The 17,982-nt window shown below is 47.4% G+C and overlaps 3 protein-coding genes across 6 annotated transcripts; 2 read left to right on the top strand and 1 right to left on the bottom strand.

Moving 5' to 3' along the window:
* Positions 1–575: 575 nt before the first annotated feature.
* On the bottom strand, positions 576–1,414 carry LOC109365351 (feather keratin Cos1-1/Cos1-3/Cos2-1). Of its 2 annotated transcripts, none has more exons than XM_085210808.1 (2): positions 1,316–1,414; positions 576–902 (listed from the first exon to the last, which is right to left on the bottom strand). In XM_085210808.1, exons 1-2 carry the CDS (start codon positions 1,412–1,414, stop codon positions 576–578), a joined length of 426 nt encoding a protein of 141 aa, XP_085066934.1. The 2 variants fall into 2 exon arrangements, with proteins under 2 accessions (XP_085066934.1, XP_085066933.1); XM_085210807.1 differs by having other exon boundaries at positions 576–910; positions 1,321–1,414.
* A 3,145-nt stretch (positions 1,415–4,559) lies between these two features.
* Positions 4,560–4,865, top strand: LOC109365291 (feather keratin Cos1-1/Cos1-3/Cos2-1). Its single transcript, XM_019611955.2, has one exon. It carries the CDS (start codon positions 4,560–4,562, stop codon positions 4,863–4,865), a length of 306 nt encoding a protein of 101 aa, XP_019467500.1.
* Positions 4,866–11,034: 6,169 nt separating this feature from the next.
* LOC109364791 (feather beta keratin-like) lies at positions 11,035–11,993 on the top strand. Of its 3 annotated transcripts, none has more exons than XM_019611391.2 (2): positions 11,035–11,206; positions 11,667–11,993. In XM_019611391.2, the coding sequence occupies exons 1-2, from the start codon at positions 11,135–11,137 to the stop codon at positions 11,991–11,993; spliced, it is 399 nt and encodes a 132-aa protein (XP_019466936.1). In that variant the 5' UTR covers positions 11,035–11,134. The 3 variants fall into 3 exon arrangements, with proteins under 3 accessions (XP_019466936.1, XP_019466937.1, XP_085067022.1); XM_019611392.1 differs by having other exon boundaries at positions 11,128–11,206; positions 11,686–11,993; XM_085210896.1 differs by having other exon boundaries at positions 11,128–11,217; positions 11,679–11,993.
* Positions 11,994–17,982: the final 5,989 nt, after the last annotated feature.

Raw genomic sequence — 17,982 nt, 5'->3', positions numbered from 1 at the left:
ATCCATCCATCCCACCACCCGCCCCCCCCTTCCCACCCACCCCACTAGTAGGGAACTTATATACTTGTGCTTTGTCATTTCAGAGCAAGAATTTTCTCATCTGACCATATTAGCAGAAGAAGGACAAACCATGCAGGGACACAATGAAGGTTGCAGCAAATGTTTAATGAGTCTAAGGAGGGAAATGAGGTCAGACAAAGTGGAGATCCCAAGGGCAGGGAGCAGCAGAAGCAGACAAGATTCTGTTCCCCTTTTCCTATGGCAGAATGGCCACAGGACGCCCTCCTAAATGCCCATCAGAGGAGAGAGGCTAGAAGGTCCCTAGGACCTGCTGAGAGAATTTTGGGGAGAGTAACAGACAACAAAGAAAAGAGAGAAAAGTGAGTGGAAGGGAATATAGTTAGACATTGGCCACGTAGTTAGAGAAGCCAGGTGAGGCCCTCCTGTCTGTCGTGACAGGGTAAGCCACAGATGGTCATCTGCTCTGAAAACTGCGGCACAAAGTCTGTTCTGCTGTCCAGCATCGTGTCCTGAGATCGTTGGGGGTCCTTGTCTGGGACCAGTGCCCAGCATCTTTAGCAGGGGGTGCACCTTCTGCCACAGTAGCGGTTGGAAATGCAGGAGAGGTCAAAGCCCCCCGAGGTGATGGGCACGCCCTGACAGCTGAGGATGCTGCCAACAGCAGCGGAGGTGGAGGATCCGACGGCGGTGTTCTGCGGGAAGGAGCTGAGGATGGGTCCGGGCAGGGTCACCACCACGGGAGAGGGCTCAATGACGATGGTGGAGTCCTGGCACTGCCTGACGCAGGGCTCATTGCAGCTGCTGGCCAGAGGGGTCGGGCCGCAGGGCTGGCATGGCACACACGGGTTACAGCAGGACATGTCTTTGGGCTGGCAATGTACCTGTTGAGAGAGAGGACCGAGTGGAGAAAATAGAGAGTCAGGAGGAGCCTAGCATCCCACCAAGAGGGAATCACACACATGCAGTCCTGGGAGTTGGAAGCTGTGCAGGGATGATCATCGGCTTCCTGGTCTCTTCCTGCTAGGACCCAGAAAGAAGCACGCGATGCCTATCAAGCTACTTCTCAGACCCTAGCCCAGTAGCCCCCCCAGAAGCAGTGCAGTCCCAGCTACTGTCCAGGACCAACCTTCTCCCCTTCCTTCCAAACTTCCCTTTTCCATGAGCAGCAGCTCCAAGCTTTGTCATGGTACAGAGCTAGTAGATCTGCTCCATCTGCATGGTAGCAGATGAGAGGTCTATAGACCTCAGGCCTCCTATGAAGGGAGAGGGAGACAGGAAGGGGGCTCACGCTCACCTGGATCTCAGGAAGAAAGAGGCAAGAGAAGCGAATGTGAGAGTAAGGAACTGGGCTGTCTTTTATAGTGGACCAACGCTGACCCATATCCTGAGACATCACTTACAGTAGTGATTATTTTCTGACCAGCGCCTCTTGAATGCCAAACATCCTAGCTAATGATATGGACAGTGTGCTGGCTTCCTGTGCAGCACTGTTGAGTTTCCAGCTTTGTGTAATTTCCATTCCAGGCTAAAGGCATCTTTTGAGAGTAATGAGGGAGGCCCAAGCATTTCTACGCCACAGACACCAGCGTGGGAAACAGAGTGAATTCATGTGCCAGAGGAGTCCAGCAAGTGGAAATGTCGCCAGCCCGGGTCACTCCTTTGGTTTCTTAGGGGCCTTTCTTGCAGGAGGTGTACCATCTGCGGAGTGTGACCCGATTCCACTTGACACAAGTTTCCTGAAAATCCTGCCCTCCTGTTTTGTCTCCTCATATTTTGCCTTGGGGATCTTGGAATGGGGTAAAAAGACGTGTAGAGTCCTTTCCAGGTCTCAAAAGAAAGACCAAACGATAAATGGTGTATGAAGAGGGGTTTTCAAAATGAAAGAATCAAAAGGGTTGTAGACAGTGAGTTAATCCAGTATAGGAATGCAGATTCTGTGCAGAGTAACAATCAAGTTACAAGAATCAAGTGGATTTTCCCCAAGTAGCACTCTGGAGATCCTGTCCGTACAGGGCTCCTTCTTCTTCTTTTCCATACTGTGGAGTCTTTTATGTTCGGGGTGAACAACTGGAGAAAATCTTACATGTTTTCCTTTCCACGATTGAAAACATTCATTTCTGCCATTCTGTGCATAAATTCTCAGCACTGGTGAGCACTGCACACTCCATCTGATTCCCTTTCTAGCACGCCTCGGGATAACAGATGGCCTCCAGTGCCTTTTTCAAGTCTCCCGGTGGATTTTTCCTCTCCGTGCAGTCTCACTGAGTACCGGAAAATGTCATTAACACGTGCATACGCTTGTGCCTCCAGTGTGCTGGTTCTGTACAAATGTCTGCCGGTGAAGATTTTTGCACAATTCCGTGAGCGTGTGCGTGTGCTGGGCCACTGCAAAGGAACCATTGGTGGCACTGGATTTCTGGAGCAGTGCCAGGTGACCTGCGTGATATCTCGTCCTATGCTCTGACTCATGTCAGGCACACTCAGGGGACCTGGGCCATTCTCTCCCATCCCGTCCTGTCCCGTCCCGTCCCATCCCATCCCATCCCATCCCATCCCATCCCATCCCATCCCATCCTGCACCATCTTGCTGCCCTCTGACCTTCTCCCTTTGCCTGGCACGTTGCAGGCAGGCAGCTGCTTTCTTCTCTGCTCAAGGAGTTTTGCAGCCACTCTCCGGCTAAGCGCACTCATGGCTGTAACCCAAAATGTGCTGCAGGTTGGGAAGAGCACAGACAAAACCCTGCACATGCAGATTTGCCGTGCAGTCACATTCCGATCCACTTTGGTGTAGAAATCAAGCATAAAGGGCAGGCATGGACAAGCATGGACAAGCATGGCACGCATGGAGAAACTCCAGGGGAAAATAGATGGTCTTTACAATGCGCGTAATGAGCCGGGTCTCTTGGGAGGGATATACGACTGGTGTCTGAGTCTGGAAGGATGCAACTAGGAAGGCTAAGGCCCAGACAGAACTAAATGTGGTGAGAGAGATCAAGGATAACATGAAAGTCTTCTTGAAGTATGTCATGGGGACAAGGAAGACAAGAGACAATGTGGATCCCCTGCTTGCTGAGGTGAGTGCCCTGGCCTTGTGGATGCTATGCCCAAGTAGTGGGAAGGAAAGAAGTTCATTGGAAGTAGTGAACATGGAATCACCAAAGGAGAAATCATGCTTGAGCAACCTCACAGGATTCCGCGATGCCATCACCCGCTGGGTGGGTGAGGGGACAGCAGTGAATGACGTGTACCTTGACTCCAGCAAGGCAACAAACAGAAACGGCAACATAGGAAATTCCTAGATGATAAGTTCCTCTGAAGATGATCTCTAGAGGTCCCTTCCAATCCCTGCCAATCTGTGATTCCGTGATCCTGCTGGCTTTTGCTGGGCTTCTGTATGAACTCCCTCAGCTCTGATGCCTTGGAGCAGGATCTACACAGCAAAACATGGGAATCATCCTCTTAGTCCTGAGTCTAAATCAGCGTTCCCCACACCTGGGAGGGTATATGGTTTACCTGCTGTCTGAATGGGTCCCGTCATTTTTTTTTATTAAAATAGCCCTCCTGTAACAGCATTTGCTCTTGAGACTTTTTTTTTGAGGTCTGGAGAGGACTCTGCGCGACTTGGTGCTCCATTCCATGATCAGTGAGACAAAAAGGCAGGAGACAAAACAGGGCAGCAGAATTTTCCCAAGAGAAGGGTCAAGCGGGAGAAGGTCATACTCAGGAGCTGGTACACCTCTTCCCAGAAGAGCCCCTAAGAAACCTTCAGGAATGACCTAGGCTGACATCTTCCGCCTTGGCTTTGTGGACTCTTGCAGCACATGAAATGAGTCTGTTGCTCTCACTGGTGTTTGTTGTGCAGAAATGCTTGGGCTTCCCTTCATGCCTCCCAAAAGATGCCTTCATTCAGGAAGTGACATGGCATAAAGCCAGAAATGAAACAGAATTGCGCAGGAAGCCAGCAGACCACCCATATCATTATCTGGGATGATTTGCATTCTGGACAAGAAAAGCTTGTCAGAAAATAATCACCTCTATAAGCAGTGCCTCTGGATATAGGTCATCTTAGGTCCAGTATAAAAGGGAGCCCAGCTCCTGGCTCTCTCATCCACTGTTCTTCCCTTCTTCTCCTTGGGAACCAGGTGAGTGTGAAGCTCCTTCCTGTCCTTGCCGCTCAACTAAAGGAGGTCTCAGCACAGCGAAGGTTTGAGATGCTATCACCGCTGTTTCATGCCAAGTTGTGGGACTGCTTGTCATGGGGAAGAGAAGGCAGAATTGTCCTGGACTCAGAGCCTGTGTGTAGGTAGTGTGGGGGCTCAAATTTAGCTGGATAGGCACGGGAGGGTATTTCTGGTCAGCAGATAGCTGGATACGTGGAGTCCAAGAATCCTTTGACTTCCTCTTCACATCCTTCAGATGCCAATAGTGCATGTGCTTTGGTTTATTCATGGCCTGTTGCACGTCTGTTCCTCATGAATGCCCGTGTTGTGCTTCCTTCCTGCTCTCGCTCCCAACAGGTGTACCACCAGTCCCGAGACATGTCCTGCTGCGACCCATGCGTGCCATGCCAGCCCTGCGGCCCAACTCCTCTGGCCAGCAGCTGCAATGAGCCCTGCGTCAGGCAGTGCCAGAACTCCACCATCGTCATTGAGCCCTCTCCCGTGGTGGTGACCCTGCCCGGACCCATCCTCAGCTCCTTCCCGCAGAACACCGCCGTCGGATCCTCCACCTCCGCTGCTGTTGGCAGCATCCTCAGCTGTCAGGGCGTGCCCATCACCTCGGGGGGCTTTGACCTCTCCTGCATTTCCAACCGCTACTGTGGCAGAAGGTGCACCCCCTGCTAAAGGTGCTGGGCACTGGTCCCGGTCAAGGTCCCCCTGGAAATCACAACACGGCAGTGGACAGTAGCACCAATGTTGTGCTGCTCTTTCTGCCCTGCAAGACACACAGCACGGGGCCAGCTGGGCTTCCCTGACCACATGGAGAAAATCTATCAATATTCCCTTTTGCTCTCTCCTCCTATCTAATATCTCAGCTGTCTTTTTGCCTCAGCGATCTCTGTTAGTACCCTCAAAACCAGCCTAAAGTGACCTGCAACCTCTCTTCCTTTCTTGGCCAAGACGTGTGGGCCTGGTGGCAACGCTGTCGTAGGACCGGGGAACAGGCTCATGTCTGTTCCTGCTGCTCCCCACCCTTGCTATCTGCACTTGCAGTGATGTCATTTCCCTCCTCTGACTCATTAAACACTTGCTGCATCCCCTTCTGTGTCCTTCAGTGTTTCTGTTCTTGTCGTTTGCGCACAGACGTCCAAAGGAGAAAGCCATGGCTTTAGTGAGAATCATCTAGGGAGATTCCATCGTTCTTCTAGATATGGGAGGCCAGCCAGTGCACACTGCTGCAATTTCATCTCTCAGGCGCCCTTTTTTGAAGCAGAGGAAGTTATCCGTGATTACTATTGAACCAATGGCTGTTAGTCCTTGCCTCGATGTGTCTCTGTGTAGACTTATCCCTTCGAGCCTGGAGCACATCATGTGACTGGGAATCTTGACCAATGAGAGCCTGTCTCTGGCCTGGGCTTCTGTTGACCTCCTGGCTTGGCCAGGCTCCTTGTTGGTCCGCTGTAGTCACTGTGTGGAGCCTTCAGCCAGGCCACCCTTGGGCCTGGCCCTGGCCTGGGTGCCAGCTCCTGCTCTCACCCTGGCACCAAAACCTTCCACGCATAACCCACGTGCTGCTTGCCTCAGGGCAATGTCCTGTAGGTGCTCCTGGGCTAGAGTCATCTGCCAGTTAAAACCGAGATCTGTTGTGATGCATCTACAGAATCACATTGTCACCGTTCACCCTTCTCTTGATTATGTCAAAATCCTCCTAGCGAATAAGTTAGATTATTGATGTCGCCTCACCTATTCCCCGTCTGCATCCTGTGTTAATTGAGGTATTCTGGGAGACTGTGTACTTAGGGACACAGGAACTGACCAGAGCAGGCAGTCCTTGAAGGACACCTTTCTGAGAGCAGAAGAGCTCTCCCTCCCACAGGGTAAGAAATGAGGCAGAGAAGGCAAGAAACCAGTATGGCTGGGCAAGGACTGGATGGTCAAACTGGGGGATAATGAGGAAAGGTATAGCCAGTGGAAGCTGAGATGGGTGGCCTAGGAAGTCTACAGGCCTGCTGTCCAGATGTACAGAGATGCAATCATGACTGCCAGGGCTCAGGTGGAACTGAACTGCTTGAGGGCTGTGATAAATAAAGAGACGAGGTTCTAGATGTTCCTCGGTCAGAAGACAAAGGATAATGTCTGACCTCTGAGAAGTATGAGGAGGGTAATTTCTTCAAAGGACATAATGTTATCTGAGTTTCTCTATAGATTCTTTATCCCAATCTTCTTTTGTAGTCAGACTTTCAATGTCCCTCGTGTCCTTGAACCTGTAGGCAGGGGTTGGGGTGAGAAATACCTCTGATTGTCCATTAAAGGCCATCTGTTGAGATTGAATGTGTACAAGGTTTTGAGGCCAGACTTTTAAGAATGCAAGAAATGTATACACAGGGAACTAGGGGTCAGAGAGCGTCATGTTTGTGCCTGTGGAAATCATAGAGTAGATCCTCCTGGAGTACATTTTAAGGCACATGTGAAAGGTCGCAATCTGAAACAGCTAGCATGGCTTCACCAAGGGAAGATCATGTCTGACCTATCTGGTGACACTGTGTGATGGAGTGATAACAACAGGGTTCCAAGGATGTCATCTGCCTGGTCTTGTGCAAGGCTGTTGTCATGGTCCTGTACCACATTGTTATCTCTGTGCAGGAGAAATATGGATTTGAAGGCTGGATTATTCATTGGATATGGAATTGGTTGAATGGTTTCAGACAGAAAGCTGTGGACAGTGGCTCTATGTCGAGGTGGAGGCTGGCAGTGAGTGGTGTTCCCCAGGGATCTGCCGTGGGATTGATGTTCTTCCAGATCTTTTATCAGTGCAGAATTAAGCGTACCCTCCAAAAGTTTGCTGATGACACTAGCTGTGTTGTGCACTTGATGAATGAAGGGATGCCACCCAATGGGACCCAGGAGAAGCTTGAAAATTGCGCCCATGAGAATTCAGCCCTTTTCCAACTGGGAGAAGAACTCATTGAGAGCAGCCCTGTAGTAAAGGACTTGGGGGGAGTCCTGGTGCTCAAAGAGCAGGACATGAGCCAGCAATGTGGACTTATATCCCAGACGGGCAAGAGTATCCTGGCCTGCATCAAAACAGAAGTGACTAGCAGAGAGAGGAAAAGCGTAGTCCTCTTTGTCTCTGCTCTTGTGAGGCCACATCTGAAGTAATCTGTCCAGGCTTGAGGTCCCCAGCAAAGGAAGGATGTGGAGCTGTTTGTGTGGGTCTTGAGGAGGGCCATGAAGATAGAGGGCTGCAGCATCTCTTCTATGAGGAAAGGTTGAGAGCTGGCTTGTTTCTCTTGGAGAAGAGAAAGTTCTGGGGAGACCTCATTGTAGCTAGAAGAGTACTAGAAGAGATCTTACAAGCGGAAAGGGGATCAACTGTTTATATAATCTGATAGTGATAGGACAATGGGGAATGGCTTTTATCTAGAAGAGTGGAAATCTAGGTTAGAGGTTAAGATGAAATTATTTACTCATAGTGCCTTGAGGACCTGTAACAGGTTGCCCAGAGAAGTTGTGGAGGGTCCAAGCCTGGAAACACTCATGGCCAGGGTGGATGGGGTCCTGAGCAGCCTGAACCAGTTGTTGGGAATCTTGCCCATGTCAAGAGGGCTTGGAACAAGCTGATCTATAAGGCCCCCTCCAACGTCTTTGATTGTACAATTGTTCTCTGCTTTGGTTCTCAAATTTAACTACTCCTGATGCTATCTGAAGTGATATTAGTTATGACTATGATATTGGAGAATATAAAAACTGCACTGATACAGATGTTCTTTGCTCATAACCTGATGCTACTTAAAGATTATGGAGATTATGAAGAGTATGGAATTCTCAAATAAAAGATATGAAACTTCCAAAGCAGGAAAACTGATATTTCAAAAGCCAATTATTTCATACTTTTGTCTGGCTGAGAAAGTTTTTTTAAGGTCGAAGCTCCTTGCTTTAAGTTCCAGATATCCAGCTTAACTAAGATAAAACAACCTTCTTGAATGTTTCTCCTCAAAGACCCCAGATGGCCATAAACAAGAAATTACAAAGACAGTCAGACTGAATTTCCAAGTTCTTACTCCTGTCAGGAAGGTGTCATAAGCTGGGCTCCATCATGCACCACAGAATTTTTCTGGGGACTCTCCTTGCTATTTTTTGGCAAGTGGGTAGTAGCTGTTTGATGTTCAATAGGGATACATTGTAGTTCTATGTATTGTAATTAATGGTGGCCAATGTATACTCAAGGAAAGTGGCTAGTAGATGATACTCTAAATTATAGTGCAATTTTGTAATTCATGTTATTTTGCAGAAGGACAGGCAGTGGACTTTTTAGGTCCTTCCACAAGATTGTCTGCATAGTCCTATCTATTGCTTCAACCTAACAGCTCAAGAACTGGGGCAAATCACCTGATGTGAAGTTACGTCATTACAGTGATGATTTAAGACTAACCTCAGCATCTCTTTCTGCAATAGGATACACTATAGACTCTTAGTCTTCTTATTTACAGGAGAAAGGCTGGGCTATCAATCTTCAAAAGGTACAAGCACCTGGATTATTTGCTACATTTCAGAGTGTTGTATGATTGGGTAAGTCAAAAGTCCTACCCAATGTGGTTATTGACAAGATACAAGCATTCTCTGTGCCAAATATATTAAAACATCTACAATATTTTTTAGGTATATTTGGATGTTGATGGTCATTAATACCACATTTAGCATAGATTTTAAGGCTCTTACACCAATTTGTTACAGAAGGCCTAGTGTGGGTCTGAGGCCAGCAACAGCATTGAGCAGGTGAAGCTAACAGTAAAGCAGGTACAGACATTGGGCATATTTTACCCCTCCTGCTAAGTTAGATACACATGTGATTCATGTGGGACATGGGTGGCAATTGCAGCAATGACAGAGCTCTATTCATGCAACAGTATGGTTTTGGTCCCAGATCTGGCACAGAGCAGGAAAACAGTACAGCATGATGGGTAGAGAGACAATATCCCCATATTCTGCATTACAAGCAGTAGAGCTAGTAACACAGACAGCTGAAGTTATAGTAAAAAAAACCCTGCCTATATAAAGGTATGTGAAAGACATGACATGTTTTCCTAAGACAGGGGTAGACCAATCTCAAAAAGTAGCATGCTGTGTTACGCATTTGAATCAACAGAGTTCTTTGTCCTCTTCTCTATAAAAAGAATTACAGAAAATATTAGGTTCCGTAATTTATCAAAGCCGTTTGCCAGAATGTACTCCAGCTACATCACCAGGAGGAAATCCTGTACGAGAAGGCAAATACCCCATTCCAGTGGGTGCATGGTATGCTGCCAAAGCTAGCAAAGGAAACCCACACCTGAAGCATGTAGTTGCATAACCAACCATTTACTGAAGCAATCAGGTTTGAAATAGGAAATGGACAAAGTAGCTGGTGGGTTGTTACAATCACCAGGCAATGGAGAAGCAGATGCAACCACACCCAGTACCCAAAACAACAGCCCCCTTTCCAGAGGACATAGTCTATTACAGTGATGAAAAATCAATGATAGAGGCTCTTTGCCCCAGTCTGAGGGGGCAAAATACACCTTGACATACATTGATGCTGTAAGTGGAGTTCTACAGGCCTATCTAGTGCCACAAGCTGATCAAATCAACAATACAGCATTGTATGTCACACCCCATGGAAAATGATCAAGAAGAACAATTTAATGTGAGTTTTGTACAGAAATGGGCCAAAGATAATAACACTGAATGACAGTTCTACCTACCATACAATCTCACTGGAGCAGGTCTTTGAGAACATTATAATGACATATTGAAACAGTGCTTCAGGCTGATAGTCCATGAAGGGATGGACAACATGACTACATGAGGTAGTAAGAGGCGTAAATGAAAGACCTTGAGATACCTGAGCCAGTGCTTTATATGTGCTACTCACCATCTAGGCTTCTCTATTAGGACACAGACAAGGGGGACAGAAAAACATGTGAAGTTGCACACTGGTATCATGAATATCTTTCTGCCCCCTGTGCTGGTTGAGCTTGTAACCAAGTAACCACATGGGAGAGTGGCCCTACTTGGTACAGTAACAGCCTAAATATTGTGGCATCCTTGCTCCCTGGGGGACACATTATGGAAAAGAGAGGTTTTGTAACCTCTTGGGTGATCAGTAACTTGCTCACTAAAATACTTGACACACTGATTTTTATTGTATGAGGAAGTTTTTAATGGAATAGGACAGTAAGCAAAAATGGATAGCCGACCTTCGATGAAATGACTGCCAAATTAATGGATGAAGACTGAATGTGGAATTGTGCATTACTTTGTTACCCTTTTGAGAGACTGTCACAGTACGTGGAATAATGTACATTGGCTTTCACCTCTGACAGTGAGAATAAAACATCAGGCACCATATTGTGTCAAATGGGTCTCTTATAGGGGAACTAATGTATGAATAGGACATTCACTCAAGAGCTGGTGTGAGGACATTACTTTGCCCAAATCCTAGAAAAAGAATCCACGTAAATCTTTTGTCAATATGGCTGACAATACCTACCTTTTAACTGGACAGTGCAGTCCAGGAAGGATACCTTGCCACCACAGGGAAGGACATTTGCTGGCCTGCCACCATCAGTATCTGCTGGGAGAAAACCAGAGAGTGGACACTCTACTGGTCAGCCTTCCCCAGTAATGTGAGTCTCTATTTAACAAGTGAATATTAACTTACTTCCATGTACGTTCTTAGAGATAGGTAAAGCATATACGGTAGTGCTGGCTCTTTTGCATTACAACCTTTAATCCCAGCACACCAAAGAAGCCTTCATTAGATAATGGGCATGGCATAAATCTGGAAATGAAAAGGTAGGAAGAAAACCAAACCATGGCCCATATCATTAGCAGAGATGGCTTGCATTAAAGATGAGCTTGTCAGAAGATTAATACCTATATCAATGGTGCATCTGGGCCTGCAGCAATGAGGGATGAATATAAAAGGGAGTCCAATTCCCAGCTCTCCCATCCATTTGTCTTGCCTCCTTCTTGCTGGGAACCAGGTAAGTGTAAAGCCCTTTTTTCTCCTCTTGCAAAGTGAGACTTTGCCTCAATGGGCATTTTATTCAATAGCGACTCCTTCTCGCTGGGAACCAGGTAAGTGTGAAGCCCTTTCTCCTCCTCTTGCAAAGCGAGGCTTTGCCTCAATGGTCATCTTATTCAATAGTGACGCTGTCCTATGCTGGGGATTGGAGCTCCTTGCTATCGGGAGAATATGGAGGGGATAAGATCTGCTCAGAGAGTCTGGGACACGACTTAAATGGCCTGTGATTTATCCATTCAAAGAGAGACTCTTTGGACCAGGCTACTCTCTACAGGGCTCCGACATGACAAAGGGATATGACCTCCTGTCACAGCCTCCATCTGTGTTCTTAATAGTTGCCTTGGCTTCTTTGTGAGAGGCTATTCAGGTTGCCCATCACACAGCCAAATGCTCTCCTTCCTCTTAACCCTCTTTCCTAGGTATACCTCCAGTCTCAAGTCATGTCCTGCTACTCCCAGTGTGTGCCATGCCGGCCCTGTGGCCCAACTCCTCTGGCCAGCAGCTGCAATGAGCCCTGTGTCAGGCAGTGCCAGAACTCCAACGTGGTCATCGAGCCCTCTCCTGTGGTGGTGACCCTGCCCGGACCCATCCTCAGCTCCTTCCCACAGAACACCGTTGTGGGTTCCTCCACTTCCGCTGCTGTTGGCAGCATCCTCAGCTCTGAGGGTGTGCCCATCTCCTCTGGGGGCTTTAACCTCTCCAACATTGGCAGCCGCTATTGTGGCAGAAGGTGCACTCCCTGCTAAAGATGCTGGCCATATTCCTGGAGAAATTCTTCCAGAAACTACAAACATGGTGTTGGATCAAGAAGAAATCTTCAAGCCACTGCTTTCAGAATACTTGGCCATCCATAGCAAATCTAGCAAGTGCCGGCAGGAAGGGGAAGCCTGGTCTTTCCGAAAACCTCATTCATGTCTCTTCCATTTTTCTACATATCTCTCTCTGAATTTTCTTTTTTCTCTCTTTCTTTTCCCTCTATTCTCCTCTTAGCTTTGAGGCTTCTCCAAACCATCCCGTCCTCTGCCAGAAAGTCAGGCACATGCCTTGCATGAACTCAAACATAGGATCAGGCAAATCCTGCACTGTGTTTAGAGTGAACTCGTTTTCCTCTTTAAACAATCATTAAAATTTCTGCATATCAGTTTGGGCTTTTGGTGTTACTTCCCACAGTGAATGCCCTTCAGAGCTGACCGGGGAAAATGACTTTGCTACTGGTGAGTAGGAGATGAGTGTTTAAGGAGGCCCTTCACCACTTCCAAAAGAATGGGAGGTTGTGACACACTGCAGAGGCTCCTCTCTTGGGCACTGTCCCTTGCAGCTTTAGAACATGTCCCTGGCAATGGCACAGAAAGTGGGTATTGGCCTTTGCTTTGCAGTGTTTCTGCCCTCAGTTACCCCCATTCAGGTCTTGGAAATGGAGAACACAATCTCTGCTTTGCTCACAGGAAAACTAGGAGTTTGGAAGTCATGGGGGAAAGCTACCCTGCAAGCTTTTAGTAACAGAACTCTTCCTGCTCTCGTCTCTGCTGCGGTTGAGAAGAAAGAGGGCACAGAGTTGGAGTAGAACTGCGTGGATGTCTCTCTGGTGCCTGACACAGCTCATGCTGTTTAGTTGTGCTGTCTCCCACCCAAGACATCCTGCCCATGTCAGACCCAACCGTGTCTGATTGACCTGGCCTCAGTCAGTGGCTGCTACAGGCCCTGTGCTCATTTTTCTGGAGAACTCAAGGACGCGCACCCTGGTCAGGATGGGTTTTGCCGGCCCTGGATGCAGAGCTCCCTGTCGGCCCAGACGGCACTGTGCCCTGCCCCCACCTGTCCCTCCCGCCACAGCCCTGGCTCTTTTCCCCATCCCCTAAGGGATAACAGGAGCAGTGGTTTCCTCCAGTAGCCCTGGCCCAGGCTCCACCAGCCTGACCACTGGAGCCCAGCTCTATGCTCAGGAATCAAGTGTCAGCCCAGGCTGAGGGGTGCAGCTGCTGCTTTCACCTAGTCATGTGTTTCCAAACTTTTGGCTTCCCTGGGCCATGTTGATTGGAGAGGAATTGTCTCGAGCCACATACACGTAGGTGTCTCTGAAAGTAATGTCTCCTCCATTTTCACAGAAACTGCAACTGATTCAGTGAGCACAGTAACTCCATTTGATAGGGCAAATTTTCGGCTACAAAACGCTATTTTTCAACAGTCACCACCGCTAGCTATGCATTTTCACCAGTGATGAACAAATGCCTGTGTGCCACACTTGTAAATATCTGCGCAAATGGAGGCGAACCACTGATGTCGTCACTACCACCTAAGCACACCATCCACTGCCTCACTGAGCTCACATCCACAGTTTGGTCTCCATGAAAGTTCAGCAATCACTGATGAACACCAGTGGGTATAATTTTTTTCCACATGGAGGAATTTTATGACACCTCCTTGCTTCATAAAGAAGCTTCTGTGTCTGTGGCTATTCTGTCAGATTGCCTCTCTGAGGTCATCTGTCACGCAGCAACAAAATGTAATAGAATACTGTAGGGAAGGTTCAACCTCTCCTACCAAACCACCATCATCTTCCTTGGTCGAATCAAATAAAATAGAGGGCATTAGTTTTGGAGCAGGCCTCATAGTGTATATAATACAGTTAATGCATACAAGTAACAAAACTTATTTTAACTTCTACTGTTCTTATTAAAACGTTCAAAAAAGAGAGCCACACATAGTGGGATGTGTGACCTTGTTTTTGTGATACTAATGCATCAGTTTGGTATGATGGCAGTGACTGCAATACTTAGTGAGTTCCGAAGTTGTTCATAATAGATTTTGGATGAAATTTTACTCTTCCTTTGCTTCACCCTTGACAATAATTCTTCACAAATACGCATGTCACCAAAAAGAGTTGACATAAATAAGGCATGATTGCAAAACAAAAAATATTTCTCTCTGGTAAGATAGGGCTTCTAAAATTCTGGAAAAGAGACATGATCAATCTTTTGTGTTGGATGTCTGATTGCCACTGTATACATTCTATCTGAAAATTCACGGGTAATGTATTTATGTCAAGTGCAAAAGAAATCACAAACATACATTGATGATTTCTTTGAAACCAATTCAGTGCAAGACTGCCTATTTTTCACTGTTCAGAGGACTGTGTTTAGCCAGTATCAAAATGCATAAGATTATTTGCAATAATTCGAGTCAGCACTGCACTGTGCATTCCCTGTGTCCAAGTTTCAGCACAGTCACTGCCAACTGCACACTGATATTTGGTTGTTGTTGAGTGATGGGTACGTGCTCTGGGCTGAGTTGGGTCGTTTGGAGGGGAAGAGCTGCGGCAATGATGGTGCAGGGCAGGAAGAAGACACAGTATGTGATGGTCTGGGCTGTAGTCTAGACATGCCTGCCTTAACTGGATCAACCAGTACTACAGCTGACTACAGATGCACAGGAATGTACAGCCTTAGTGCGGGGAAGACTCAGACACTCAATCCTCAGCCCCAGCAGCCGGCACACAGGCTGTGACTAGTGAATGTGCCTAGATGTGCATGCAGAGCCCCACGTTTGGCTCGTGTTTGGCAATGTCCACAGTAGTTGGCTTTGGGGACAAAACCTGCCAGTGTCACATGGTCCAGCCTGATGTCACCGACGGCGATGTTCTGAGGGAAGGAGCTGAGGATGGGTCCGGGCAGGGTCACCACCACGGGAGAGGGCTGGATGACAATGGTGGAGGGCTGGCACTGCCTGACACAGGGCTCAGTGCAGCTGCTGGCCAGAGGAGTTGGGCCACAGGGCTGGCATGGCTGGCACTGGTCACAGCAGGACACGTCTTGAGGCTTGAGTTGCACCTGAGTGAGAGAGCAGGGAGGAAGCACAACATGGGCATATATGAGGAGATGAATGTCAACACACTATGAAGGAACCATGAATTGCTGGAAGCCGGAGGCTGTGCATGGATAGTTAAAGCTGTAGTGTTATCATGCTGCCCAAGCTCAGAATGAGCCAGAAGTACCTACCTATCCAGCTCATTTCTGTACTCTAGTTTGCAAGCTATCTTCTTACCCATATTCCTTCCATGACAAACCTCCTTCTTACTTCCCTTCCCTATGACAAGCAGTCCTACGATTTGGCATGGAACAGAACTGATATCAGCTGTGTCATCCACTACTGTGTAAGCTTCCTTGGCAGAATGAGGGGTACAAGAAGGAGCTTCACACTCACCTGATTCCAAAGAAAAGGCAATGGTGGATGAGAGAGTGATGAGCTGGGCTGTCTTTTATAGTGTATGTAAGCTTCCTAAGCTCCGAAGGCATCACTTATAGCAGTGATTACTTTCTGACAAGCTCCTCTTGAATGAAAACATTCCAGTTAATGATATAGACTGTTCATTCACTTACTATGCTGTTCAATTTCATTTCCAGTTTTTGCTATGCCCATTCCTCACTTTTGAGTGGCAGGAAGAGAGGCTCAATCACTTCCAGGTAATGAATATTAATTTAGGCAAAAGGTTCAGCTTCCATGATGGAAGAGTCCAGCAAAGTCAAATGGTGATCCCAGATAATGTTATAGAATGTACGTCATCTTCCTTTGCAGTTGTGTTTCATTTCCAGCTTTATGTCATACCCATTCCACGTTGAAGGCATCTTTTGAGTGGCGTGAAGGGAGTTCCTAGCATTTCCATACAACAAACACCACTGCAGTCAACAAATTCAGCTCACGTGCTAGAAGAGTCCGGCAAAGGCAAGCGATGTCAGCCTGAGTCATTCCATAAGGGTTTTTAGGAGATCTCCTGGCAAGAGAGGTACCATCTCCTGAGTCACACCCTATCCCACTTGACATTTTTCTCTGGAAAATTCTGCTTCCCTGTTTTGTCTCCTCCTGCTTTGTCTCAAGGATCTTGATACGGGGCAAATGGTGGTGCGGTGTCCTTTCCAGATCTCAAAAGAAAGGCCCAACAGCAAACGGTGGAACAAAAGGGCTGTTTCAGTAAGAAAGAATGTGAAGAGCTATATAGACGGCAAGTTAATCTTATATCCCTTCATGTGATAGGAATGCCGTTTTTTTGCAGAATAGTACAAAATCAGGTAAATTTTTCCAAAGCTTCACTGCATAGGTCCTTTCCTCAGAGAGCTCCTTCTTCCTTTCCATACTGTGGTGTTTTTTATTTTCTGAATGAACAACTGAAAAAAATCTTACGTATTTTCCTTTCAGTGATGGAAGCTCATTTCTATTATTGCACCCATTAATTCACAGCACAGGTGACTACAGCACCCTGCAGTAGATTCCCTCTCTGCAGCTCCTCAGGATAAATAACAGGCTTCTCAAGTCTTAAGCAGAAGGCCCAATAAAGCAGCAGCATCAGTAGCTCCAGTGTCCTCTTCAAATCTCTCAGTACATGTTCCCTCCGAGTAGTATCTCTGAGTACCACACAGTGTCATCAACACATACAAGACCATTAGCATACGCTCGTGTCTTCTGTGTGATGGATTTGCACAAATGCCTGTGGGTGCTGATTTGTCCCTCCATCAGCCATTTCCAGAGCATTGCAGAGCCTCCAGCCAGCCCCTAGCAGCACCCAGAAGATCCTTCACCACCTCTGTCTCTCTGTCTCCACTTCCCCACACTTCTAACCACAATACAAGGAATTGCCTCCATCAATGTCAGAGTGCCCTTCCCAACCACATTTTTTACCTCATTATCTCATGGCGCTCGGTAGGCTTGCATAAGGCCAGTTACTCTATCTGCACAGGTCAAGGCATACTTTCATAGGATCACAGAATCGCTTGAGTTGGAACGGACCTTTAAAAGTCATCTAGGGCAACTCTGCTGCAATGAACAGGGACATCTACAGCTATATCATGTTGTCCTTCTCTCAAGTGCGTTAAAAAGAAATAACGGAGGAGAAAGTAAAATTTAAAAATAGAATCTGAGCTGCTCTGGATGCAGTGATTATAGCTGCTCCCAATTCCTCCATCAGGAACATAGAACAGGGAAGCAGTGTGGCCCTGAAGGCAGAGTTTCATAGGAGAGCAGAGAAAAAAAGAATCTGAGAAAGCAATAATTTTTTGAAAAGATGCAAAATCTTGAAACTTATTTCATTGCCTCTCGGAGGATAAATCAAAGGTCAGATATACTACGATGTTACTGCTTTCCCTGCCCACACCCAGACCAGTCACCACCGGCATTTGAGAGCAGGGAAAGCCCTAGGGGAGGAGAAGAGTGAGCCCTCCGTGTAGTGGGAAGCCTGTGGGTCCAGGAAAACCAAAGGGACTGTCACAGCTCCTGCGTCACACCCTCAGAGGGCTAGCATGGTGCCAGCATCATTTCTGTGCACACAGGAGGAGGAGGCCTGGCGTGCATAGCCTAGACTTAGTGCTTTCTTCTGAGCAGCTTCTGAAGAAGACAGCCTACAGCTGTTGTGCTTTCCTGTCATTATTCCTCTCCAGATGCAAGGCCTTTCTCCTACTCCTGTTGAAAGACCTGTGATTCCAGCCCGGGTGTTTCTCCAGCTTGTCCTGGTCCCTATGACTAGCAACCCTGCCTTATAGCGTCCTGACTGCTCTTCCCAGCTGTGGGTCCTCCACACACATGCCACTCTTGCACACTATCCCATCATCAGGCCATTACTGGAACCATTAAACACTATTAAGTACTGATCTCTGAGATACACTTTCATAGATACCAGTCCCCAGCTGTACTTTGAATAGCTGGTCATGGAAGTTAAAGCCCAGCAGATCGTCATCTTTTTCAGCTACC

The sequence above is a fragment of the Meleagris gallopavo genome, chromosome 29, assembly GCF_905368555.1.
Source record: "Meleagris gallopavo chromosome 29, MGAL_WU_HG_1.1, whole genome shotgun sequence".
Classification (NCBI taxonomy): domain Eukaryota; kingdom Metazoa; phylum Chordata; class Aves; order Galliformes; family Phasianidae; genus Meleagris; species Meleagris gallopavo.
The sequence above is the reverse complement of the archived record's forward strand: the minus strand, read 5'-3'. Positions and strand labels throughout refer to the sequence as shown.